The 11,097-nt window shown below is 30.6% G+C and overlaps 2 protein-coding genes across 2 annotated transcripts; both read right to left on the bottom strand.

The window, feature by feature from the left end:
* Nucleotides 1-1,674: 1,674 nt before the first annotated feature.
* LOC106773587 (rop guanine nucleotide exchange factor 3) lies at nucleotides 1,675-4,921 on the bottom strand. The gene is made up of 8 exons (XM_014660291.2): nucleotides 4,592-4,921; nucleotides 3,773-4,136; nucleotides 3,568-3,684; nucleotides 3,339-3,493; nucleotides 3,162-3,236; nucleotides 2,770-3,066; nucleotides 2,237-2,581; nucleotides 1,675-2,088 (listed from the first exon to the last, which is right to left on the bottom strand). Exons 2-8 carry the CDS (start codon nucleotides 4,098-4,100, stop codon nucleotides 1,975-1,977), a joined length of 1,431 nt encoding a protein of 476 aa, XP_014515777.1. The 5' UTR covers nucleotides 4,101-4,136; nucleotides 4,592-4,921; the 3' UTR covers nucleotides 1,675-1,974.
* A 2,203-nt stretch (nucleotides 4,922-7,124) lies between these two features.
* On the bottom strand, nucleotides 7,125-9,350 carry LOC106773209 (elicitor-responsive protein 3). Its single transcript, XM_014659921.2, has 5 exons — nucleotides 9,248-9,350; nucleotides 9,075-9,140; nucleotides 8,821-8,959; nucleotides 7,374-7,512; nucleotides 7,125-7,271 (listed from the first exon to the last, which is right to left on the bottom strand). The coding sequence occupies exons 1-5, from the start codon at nucleotides 9,333-9,335 to the stop codon at nucleotides 7,125-7,127; spliced, it is 579 nt and encodes a 192-aa protein (XP_014515407.2). The 5' UTR covers nucleotides 9,336-9,350.
* Between the last annotated feature and the right edge of the window lie 1,747 nt (nucleotides 9,351-11,097).

The following is an 11,097-nucleotide window of genomic DNA, read 5'->3' on the forward strand; positions in this document are numbered from 1 at the left end:
AGAAAGAATTAGAGAACAACAACCTCAATAACCCTGAAAATTGGCTAATCAAACGTTAGATTTTTCTTCTCAATTAACAGTAACACTTGATTCAAGCAGCAAAGAAACCGAAGGACGACAATCTCGTGAACTCAAAGTTGGTCTTCACCCTCTAGGTTTTTCTTAAGTGGAAAAGGGACTGCCACATGGCAGTCTCTTATTGGTTGGGCTTGCCAACTAATTAGACAAGTCATTCAAATTTGGCCACGGAAGCAACTTTGTCATTAGTTTTTTAACGCCCTAAGCCAAAAGGATATACTTGAACTATTTTTGCAAAATATAGGACTTTTATGAACTTTTGAACAAAAGAAAGACAACTTTGAACACACCCTACAAATCTAGGGACCAAAATATGTATTAAACCATGAAAAATATTATATAATAATATCTTAATTCAAACAAGTCTACAAAATTATATAACTTTAAATAAATAAAATTTATAGATATATTGTTCATAAAAATAAATATTGTAAAACATAAATATTTGGATTATTGTCATTAATTTTGATGCATTTTATTAAATACATATTAAAAAAAGACCAAACGACCTTGTTTTTTCTTAATTTTTCTCCTTTCAAGCTCGCAGAATCACTCCAAACTCGTGATTATATACGATCTTATCGATTTCACCATTAGTTATACTAAATTTACGTAAAAACCAAGTTTATTACCGAGTTAACTTAAAAGTCATGTATGAAAACGTAAACTTATAAGAGTTTAAGAGTTGAATGGATACTTTGATAACTATGCATAGAATAGCTAAGAAACTAACAAACACCTTAAACTAACAAACACCTTTTTGCCTTGGAAGATGACAACACCCTATGGCCACTCGTGATATTTCTTCTCTTCTCTCTCTCACACCATTCTTAGTTTCAGTCTCACTCTGTAGAGAACACAATAACATTGTTCATTCATTCACACCTACACGCCAAGGTTAACCATTCAACCAACATCACTGTAGACGATGCATTAAGTCAAAACTCAACATTTCCCTCATTCATTCAAAACTTAACATCTATTATTTATTCTACCACCAGTCAATGGCAATGGCGTCAACATCAATAGTATATACACAAAACATCACTAAGAATTAAACAGACTTTTGCTTATAGAAAAAAAATAAACCAACTGACCTCAGTATTCTTTGGTAGATGACTCGAACATAGAAATGGAGAGAAATTAGAGGCTAGGGATCACGATTGACTGCAATTCGAAGAGAGATGAAGATTTGCAGTGAAGCTAGGTCACGCGAGCTTCTGATTTGCAGAGAGGGGTCATTCGAGAGGAAGAGTGATTTCAGGTTACGAATGTTGAGTTTCTTTAATAGTGGAGGAGCACTTCCATGGAAGTAGTGGAAGATGATAAATTTGGCCTTGTTATTTAGAGAGTTTTTGCTGTCTCAGTCTGTGCTATGATCAATGAATGATACAGTGAGATGTTTGGAGAAGATTAGTTTCAAAAATTTCAGCTGATTTTATGAATCTGATAATTGACTAGTTATAATTATTATCTTGAACCAGTTTTCAGCAAATTATTTAAACAAAAGCTTACTTTCAATAGCATCCATGGCAACACTAATGATATATACAATAGATTACTGAAATAATTTAATTTTCACTTCTATCTCAAACACAGTTATTTAACAATGTTGCCTTTAATTCCTCCACACTTCTGACAAAGCATTTGCCAGATTTAACATCAAGCAACTACACTAATATAAAATTGTTTTTCTTTTATTTATGGAACAGAAGATTATATAAATTACGCTTGATCCTTCAGCTGAATATGAAAACTCTTTCTGTAGCACAGTTAACTAGTAACAACTATCATTTATCATAACTTCTCCTAAGGCCATATAGCATACAAAAAATTGCTGAATGGAAAGAACACCAGTGTTAAGGGGCTACAGTGTGGTTAATGTTTCTATACATTTTATTTCCTTGTTGATTTATCTGCATGAAGAACATCTTCAATCCAAGCTACAATGTTGAATGCTAAGCCTTCTAATACTCTTGAGTAGCTCTCTAATATTGCTTTTCCAACATCCTGCAAAAGTTAATATTCATTCTCAGTGCATGAGTTCACAATCTAGATATCCCTATCATGGTATCCTAAAATGTTCTACATTTGTGAAAAGAACCATGTTAGTGTCTTTCTGTTCTGATAACTTGAGCAACTTCATTGTTAAACTTACCCTGTTATATTGAATCTTGCATGTGTCCAAGGATGTTTGTGAGAGCTCAGGATATCTTTGCTTCAAGCAAAACAACAAGGTTTCAGCTCTCTCAGCTAAAGTGTAGTTTTTGTCACTTCGGTCAGTGTCAGCCATGAGATCCTTAACTTTGTTCCATGATGTTTTTGAATGGCTCAGACAAGCTTTTCTCCTCCAAGTGAACATTGAAGACTCAACCTTGTCTGCCAGCTCAAGTGCTTCATGTTCAGAACTTATTTTCAGACAATCAAGAAGGTAATCTGGTGAGAACTTGTCTGCAGAATACATATAGCGGTAAATTGTGTCCCCCAAACTTGTTCTTCCACTCTAATGTTACACAAGACAACAAGAAACAAAATTTTAGAAAACTGAAAACACTCTTGGTTTCACTTTCATGTCAATCTTATAAAACCAGTTTATAAAATAAGTTTTGCATCCACTTGTATACTATAATGAGATTTTCAATACTTTCAATGTTGTATCTCCAACAACAATAATTGAATACGAGGACTTACCTTGGGAAGATTTGCCATATATGTTTCTGGGATGTCCATCTCTGCAAGAACACTGCTATTTATAGCCATAGCTGCTTTATGAATCTGATTAGCACAGTCTCTTTTCTCACTCAAGTGTTTTGTTGACTTTTCAGAGAGGCCTCCAGGGTGAACACAAGGAACTGGAAGCCACCATTTCTCATCTTTCCTCTGAACAATCCTTCGAAATGAGCCTGCACGTGACCGAGTTGAGTTACCTGATAAGCTCCCTTGGTCTGCATACCAAAACTCAGTATCATGGAAACTGTCCAATATTTCCTGATAAAAGAACATGAAACAACATTTGTAAGGCACAAAATCTTCGGACGAAAACAGGGTTGTCACAAACAAGAAGCAATTGAAGTTTGCCTTACTATGAGCATTGTGTCAAGCTTTTGAAGAGCTGGGAGGTTGATATAAATATCTGACCTTGGTCTACTTGTCATCATCTGAGATACAATACAACATCAGATAGCATATAAGACATTGTGAGATGAAGAACAGGCTCCATTAACCTTGTACAAAAGGGGTTAAGTTAAGCAATAGTTCACCTCCACAATTGTACCATCTTCTAAATATTGTGCAGTTGGGGCAAATTCTACTATGTAATCACACACAGATAGGAGACAATTCATTTCTCTTTTCCACATGGCCTTTTTCTCAGGATTAAGAGGCTCCAACTTTAAATTTTGCCCAAAAACAGTTGCTGCAAATTCCCATTTCAAATAAATTAAACCAGAGCCACATCATTGGATTAAATACTCTTGAAAAAGACATTACCATAGAGATTGGTGATTGAATTTGATATTGTAACTGCAGTGCAAACACCTTTCCCACCACCAGACATGTCTTCCCCCAATAGAAGCTTTGAAAATCTTTCCCTCATCATATCAAGCTCTATAAACACCCACAAAATTGATTGAGTTTCAAGATAATTCCACATTGTCACACAGGAAAAATTCACAAGCTGAGAGTGCAAATCAACCTGACTCCAAGAGATCAAGGTCCTCAGATTTATCATCCATTGAGTTCCTGGGTTGCTTCATTCCTAACCTTGAAAGAACAGCTTGACTTGCTCCATGTTTCACAGGTGTCCATAGAGAAGGTGAATGTTCACTTCCAAAGCTATTGTCATCAATAGGCTCAGAGAAGTTTGAGACCTCAGAGTTAGTCCTGCAATACGCAAAGGAATCGCCACTGAATGTGGAGTATCCAACAGTTTCAGTGATTGAATGGTCATTTTGATCCACAGAAGAATGTGAAGGTTGGTACCCCACATCAGAGTTTTCATCAAAGTTGGATGAATTGTCCATCTAAACTCAACAACCTATGGTCAATCTCCTCAAAACCTGCACATATAATTATGGAATTTGAGTCACAAATTGGGTTTGTGGGCTCTGAATGTTAGTACTCAACTGGTACACAAGTACTCCATGATCACCAGAGACCATAGTCACATACAATGATTTCAAAACAGGACGCACTACTCAGCTTGAAATGAACGGTTAAAATACTGAAATTGAAACCAGGGAAACGGGAAAAAAAGAAGAAAGATCAAAAGAAAAAGGCTGAAAACTTGAATGTTCTTGTCTTCCCTCAACAAAAAAGCAAAAGCTTCCAAAGGGTGTTGCTGCTATGGAGACCCGAAATAATTCACTGAAAAGGGTTGCTAACAAAGTACCCTTTATCCTCAATTCAAAAAAAAAAAAAAAAAACTGAAGTTTTCACCCACCAAAACCAACGGTTGTGAAAAAAACAAAACAAAACGAAAAAGCAACTGTCCCAGCATTGTTTTCTATGTTACCTTTTTAATATGGCTTGGTTTGAATTTGAACAGTGGCTAGCTAAATTAACATCATTTGAAACAGTTCCCTCCTTAGCGTTTATGCCTTTAGCTTCTTAGGACTATACAGCGAAAAAAGAAGAAAAGAAAGCAAAGAAAGGAAGAGAAAAAGAGAACAAAGTTTTCTTTGCAGAAAATCGCAGAAGGGAGTTATGAAAGAAAACTCAGTTGCAGAAATGGCTAAAACCTTGTGTTGGTTGGAGAAGAATACAACCATACATGCAAGGTGTGTGTGTCATAGATAGAAAAGGAGTTAGAAAATTGAAGTCTTAGATTGGAGTGGTTGTGTTGTACTATCTCTATGCATGATTGTGAGTACAAAACTGACACACTTAAATGATAAATTATACCAATAATGTAATTTTCTATATAACTTTTGACCCAATGACAGATAATGCAAAATTCATATAAATTACCCCAACACACAAGTAATTTTCTGATTTGATGTAAGATAATATGATGGTACTAAATATTTACGATGATGTTTGTTCATCATATGAAATTTACTACAAGATGCTTTTGTTTGATTATAATATGATGTTTGAACAAGAAATTATGGTTGACGGAAACAGCTCTGATCATTTATGGTCAATATTGATAAGGTTGCATGTGAAGTTGTGAAGCATATGAAAAAAGAGAAAAAGATGCTGAAGTTACACATGAATCAATGATTCCCTTTGATTTTAACAATTTTAATATCTTTGTTTTTCACAAGTAGTTATAGTTTATACATGTAGTGGTCAACTACTAAGAACATGAGGACAATACCTTCATCACATTCCTCATCTTTCTTAAAATACAAAGTATTATCCATCACCAGATCAAACCCAGGTAATATCTAATTGTTATACTTCTAGAAAATTAAAGCCATTGAAGTTGTTTGTAAGAAGATGGAGAAAAAAAAAATCAAGAGATGGTTCTCAAGTATTCAGATCTCCTGTAATGTGATAGGAAGAAGGAAGTAAAAAAAAAAAATATTACAAAAATAAAAAGTTGACACCAAAAAAAATTTGTGAGTTCATATATCTCCAGATAAAATTTGCGACAGATAGTTGGTGCTCGCAGATATTTATTATCCACCAAATACAAATAGCATATTTTAATATCGTTTATAAAGGGATCACAGATAGAGACATATATCCATTATCCATAAAAAGTAAAATAAAAATAATTTATATTTTATTAAGTTAAATTTAATTTAAATTAAAATTAATTTATATTTTATTAGGTTAAGCTTTATTAAAATTAAATTTTAATTTATATTTAATTTAATTTATATTTTATTTTATATATATTTTGTAATTTTATTTTAAAAATTTATAAAAATATATTATTTTAAATATTTGTGAGTATCTACAAATTTTAAAATATTTATGGATATTTTCTAAACCGATATTTGTGTTGATAACAGGTAAATACTATCTGTATTTGACTCATTCTGTTGTCATTTTGAGTGAATAGAACTCAATAAATTTCTTATGTGTATATATAATTTGGTTAAAAGGACTAAATTCATACATTTCTAAAGTTGGGAGACTAAATTAGACCAAAGTTTTGAAGAGGAACTAATTTCAATTTTCACTGAAAGTTAAGAGATCAAAAACATATTTAACCCTATAATTTAAATAGTTGTGTCATGTTAGGATTGTGTGTACATATTATGTCAAATTAGAGTTTAGAGTTTGTAATTTTGTCTACAAAAAATTGTATTAAAAAGATACGTAATGAAAGAGATAATTTTCCTAAAAGGTTTTCCTTTGTTGGTGGAAAATTGAATAGAAGTGATTAAAGAGTAGCTGGGCTGGTTGAATGAGGTTAGTTAGAAAGGGAACATGTGAACAATAAATTAGTTAGTTTTATTGATAAGTCTTAATTTGTTGGTTTGGGGGAAAGACGTGCAGAGTGTAACTCTGGCAATGCTCTTCATCTGGTCATGCTTCCTTCATCAACATCAAAGGGAATGTATATATGGTTCCTCTTTCCTTCCTCAAAATTATAAATATAACATAAAAACTTATTAATGTTATTTAACAAGTATTAAATTTGTACTTCATTTACATCTTTATTGGAATTGGGTAAGACATATATTCACATTTATTTATTTACTTAAATGTTTATTAAATAGTGTTTTTAAAAAATATATCAAAGTAAGATAATATATTGTATTATTAAAAATTTAATGTTAAAACTAATTTTTTTAATAAAGTATATATAAATTAATAATATTTTAATAATGAAATAAATATTTGGGTACTCATGTACTCACCCATATATATATTTAAAAAGTCAGACAATGTAAAATTTAGATAACTAAATGTATGCAAATTATAAGAGTGGTAAGTAAGTGTATATAGGCTTGTCTTTCACTCTTCATATATATATTATAGTGAAAGAAAAGGAGAAATAATTTAAATAAAAACAAAATAAATAACAGTAATTAATCATGGTTTTGACTTTTGATTTTTATAATTAATTATTTATCTCAATGATAATCTTAATGACTTTTAGAACTTTTGTGTTGACAGAAAAACAAGATTTTCCACAATGATATTCTCCAAATCCATCCAAAAATTGAATTGGATGATTCCTTCTTCTCAGAAGCCTTGAATTGGTCTGGTTTCTCCATCGAGTACTTTTCATTCTGTTAACAAATTCACAGTAACAGTGATTAGCATTTATTAGTAGATAATTAATTAATTAATTAATTAATCAATTTGCAGGAGCTAGAAAAGATGAACCCTACGTTATTAGCAATGAATTTAAATCCAATCTTTATCTGTCCTTTGTAAGTGTGATCTTGAAGAACCACATTATATGCAGCTGGTTGTATTTCTATGTCTCCCTGCTCACTTCCTTCCAATAAAATTCCACCTATGAAAATTCTGCTTTACCACAAAAAAAAAATGTTAATTATGAAAAATATATATAAATAAACTAACCCTTTTCAAGAATAATCCTATAGTCACAAAATTGCTTTCACACGTAACTTTGTAAAATATAAAATGCAAAAATATAATGTTTCACAATTTAATTTAAGCATAAAATACTCTTTTTATAATAATTTACCAATGAAAAACATATTTAATTATAGTTTTATTAATAAACTAATATATATAATTATAATTATTAAATTTTGAAAGGATGATGTAATGTTGTCAAAACGGGTTACCTGATTCGACCCGACTCGACCTACCACGGGTTAGTAGGTTAAACGGGTTGGTCCACAGGTTCACTTAATTACAATATTTTAAATAAAAAAATTATAAACTTTTTGTTAGTGTTGTCAAAACGGGCCATTTGGTTCGGTCCACCATAGATTGATCATTTAATGAGATAACCCAACTCGGCTCTTTTATTAACGAGCCAGAAAAATTTGAACCGCTCGACCCATCACGAGTAAGTGGGTAAACACTTAATTACAAATTTTTTAAAATAAAAAATTACAAATTTTATATAATTCAAATCTAAATAAATTTCACTCCCAACATTGGGTGTTTAATTAGTTTTGAAAATGGGAAAGTTAAATAATTTTTCGAGCAAAAAAAATAATAAATATTTTTTATAAAATTAAAATTAAATTTTAATAAAATAAAATTAGGTAGATGGGTTGGTGGATCAACTTAGCCCATCACGGGTTCAACCTAGATGAGCCAAGTTGAAATCTGACCTGCATAAAAAAATACAATTTTTTCAAACTCAACTCGGCTCGAACCCATGGTGGACCGGGTTGGCTTGCGGGTTGTGACTCATTTTGACAGCTTTACTTTTTATAATTCAAATCTAAATAAATTTCACTCTCAAAATGATGTTAAGCTCAAAACAATTCAAAATAATAATAATAAAGTACAAAATAATATGTCTTGGTATACAATTATGGTGGGTGAGGAGATTTTTTTAGGAGTTTCATAAGATAATAAATTAATGATTAAGTGGGTTGGTGAGCATCACAGATTTAACCTGAATGAGTCGGGTTTAAATGATCCGAGTTGAAAATTAACTTGTATAAAAGAAATACATTTTTTTTTTCAAACTCAACCTAACTTAAGCTCGTAGTGAACTAGATTGACCCAGAAGTTGTAACCTATTTTTACTCTAGGATAATGTGGTGGTTATATTAATGTCCCTTGAGACATTACTTGTAAACATCTTAAGTAGTTGTAAGAAGAGGAAAAAACTAGATAAAAGATTACTTGGCTTCACCAACAAATCCAGCATTTCTGAAGAGTTCTTTGTCCATGATTCTACATTTAAGATAGGTTGAATTCTTGCAATCAAACTCTGACAAATCAAATATGAATTTCTCATTCCACCGAGGTTTCTCATGTTTTCCTGCATCACATAGAATTACGTGAAAAAAAGACAAAACATTTTCTTAAAAATCTCTGAACATAAAAAAGAACGACATTGTTTGTACATTGAAATGATTATTTATTTATACTTTAACCTGATGAAACTTTGGTTATTCGAGTCTGAGTGCCACACTCAATAATCACATAGTAAGAGGGTGTTCCTGCAATTTTGTTCAAAGAAATGAACAATTTTCTGATAAAAACAAAAAGTAGTTTTGGATACATTGAAATTAGGGTGCTAAAGTGAAAATAAAGGAAAGATATATACCGACAAGATTGGTGTGTATGATGCCTTTTGCATTGACAACAAGTACTTCAAGAATTCCTCTCTTCATTCTGTGAGTTTTTTTGTTCATCAGAAGTTCATATCTGTGTTTGATTATATGTCTAAAACATGAAATTCTTAGAAATTAAAAATTTGAGACAACATATTATGTTGGGTGCTGTGAAGAGAAAGATAACAGTTTCAGTGTTTCACTAACCTCCCAATTAATTAGTTGAGGTTACCATCTCTCCATGTTATTAATGATGTATTAATCCTTTTCAGTTTTACTCACTAATGTTATTCATTTAAATCTACATTTTACCCTTATGAAAATAAACATCATGATTTAATAATAATCCGATAACATGTAACGTGATATAAATATCGATATTTTGATATTATTTTAAAAATAAATTTTAAATATAATTAAACTTTATAAAATTAACATAAAAAAGTCAAATTTAATTTCACTTTTAAAAATTTTATATATCCAAAAATAACTAAAGATAAGTCAATGGTCTTTTAAAACAGTAAATCTAGTATTTTTAAAATGAGTCATCCCATCCGATCCAGTCCGGTCTATTACGGATTGATTATTTAGTGAGTCAACCCAATCTGACTCATTTAGTAGCGAGTCAGAAAAATTTGAACCCGACCTGATTCACCAACGGTTGTGAGTAGACGGGTTGGCTCATTAAGTTTCTTAATTATAACTTTTTAAAATAAAAAAAATTACAAACTTTCTATAATTCAAATCTAAACAAATTTCACTCCTATTTTACTAGTTTTGAAAATAGAAAACTTAAACATTTTTTTCAAGCAAAAAATAAAAATAAATATTTTTTTATAAAATTAAAATTAAATTTTAATAAAATAAAATCAGGTAAGTGGGTTGGTGGACTAGCCCAGTGTACCACGGGTTCAACCCAGATGAACCTTAAATAAGTCAGGTTGAAATTTGACACGCATAAAAAAATATAATTTTTTTAAAATTAACTTGACCCGAACTTGTGATAGACTGAATTGACCCGCAGATTATGATCGATTTTGACAAATCTAAATAAATCTTATGTAAAAAAATAAAAGAAAATTTGTAAATATTAAAAAAATTCAATAAATAAGTGATTATAGATAGAGAATACCAACTACTTTTTTGGGGATAAAAATTCATCTTCTTTTAGTTGATCATATGAACAAAAGTTACAATTAAAATACCAATTAAAGCAAACCAAGTACAAATGAATAAAGCAACATTAAAACACTATAAAAACAGAAATAAGTAAAAAAAATAATAAATAATGGTACCATTAATGTGTGAGGCACCAAAAACATGGTTCTGCTATTTGCTTGAGCAGTTTGCGTGTGTGATGGCCTAGTTTGATAGGGACGAGAAAGTGGTTTGTAAAGAACCCTAAAAATTTGTCTGAGCCAATTAGTCTACCCATCTTTTCGTGCAAGTAATAACATGTAAGAAAATTGCATTTATTTTTACGCCATCTTAATTGTTACTAGTACTTCTTGCATTTACACTGTTATACTCAACTAAATTAAAAAAAAAAAAAAAGTTTTTCTTATTAAGTAATCTTCCAGCAAAACTGAGTAATTTCTTTTTATTTTTTATTTCTTTTCTTTTTCTTGCTTAATTTTTTTTTATTTTGTCCGTTTTCTGAATATTTTTATAGGATATTTATATCATCATTAAATAATATTATTATCTTTACCTAACAATCTTTTTTATTGACCGGTTAACATAATACGTTTTTAAAGTCTCACGTTATTTAAGATAAATAAGAAAATGAATAATAATAATTATATAATGAACTCTAAATTTATTGTGTTTTCTACCTCAGTTA

Source organism: Vigna radiata, chromosome 9 (genome assembly GCF_000741045.1).
Source record: "Vigna radiata var. radiata cultivar VC1973A chromosome 9, Vradiata_ver6, whole genome shotgun sequence".
NCBI lineage: Eukaryota > Viridiplantae > Streptophyta > Magnoliopsida > Fabales > Fabaceae > Vigna > Vigna radiata.

Bases quoted from the DNA above. Each gene is read 5' to 3' on its own strand.
- LOC106773209 (XM_014659921.2), bottom strand. From the start codon at position 9,335: ATGAACAAAAAAACTCACAGAATGAAGAGAGGAATTCTTGAAGTACTT. The intron at 9,141-9,247 runs GTATATATCTTT...ACAAAATTGCAG, and splicing joins CATACACACCAATCTTGTCG to GAACACCCTCTTACTATGTG. The intron at 7,513-8,820 runs GTAATCTTTTAT...GTGGTAAAGCAG, and splicing joins GGATTTGTTGGTGAAGCCAA to AATTTTCATAGGTGGAATTT.
- LOC106773587 (XM_014660291.2), bottom strand. From the start codon at position 4,100: ATGGACAATTCATCCAACTTTGATGAAAACTCTGATGTGGGGTACCAA. The intron at 3,237-3,338 runs GTGAACTATTGC...ATTGTATCTCAG, and splicing joins AAGATGGTACAATTGTGGAG to ATGATGACAAGTAGACCAAG. The intron at 3,067-3,161 runs GTAAGGCAAACT...TTCTTTTATCAG, and splicing joins AGCTTGACACAATGCTCATA to GAAATATTGGACAGTTTCCA.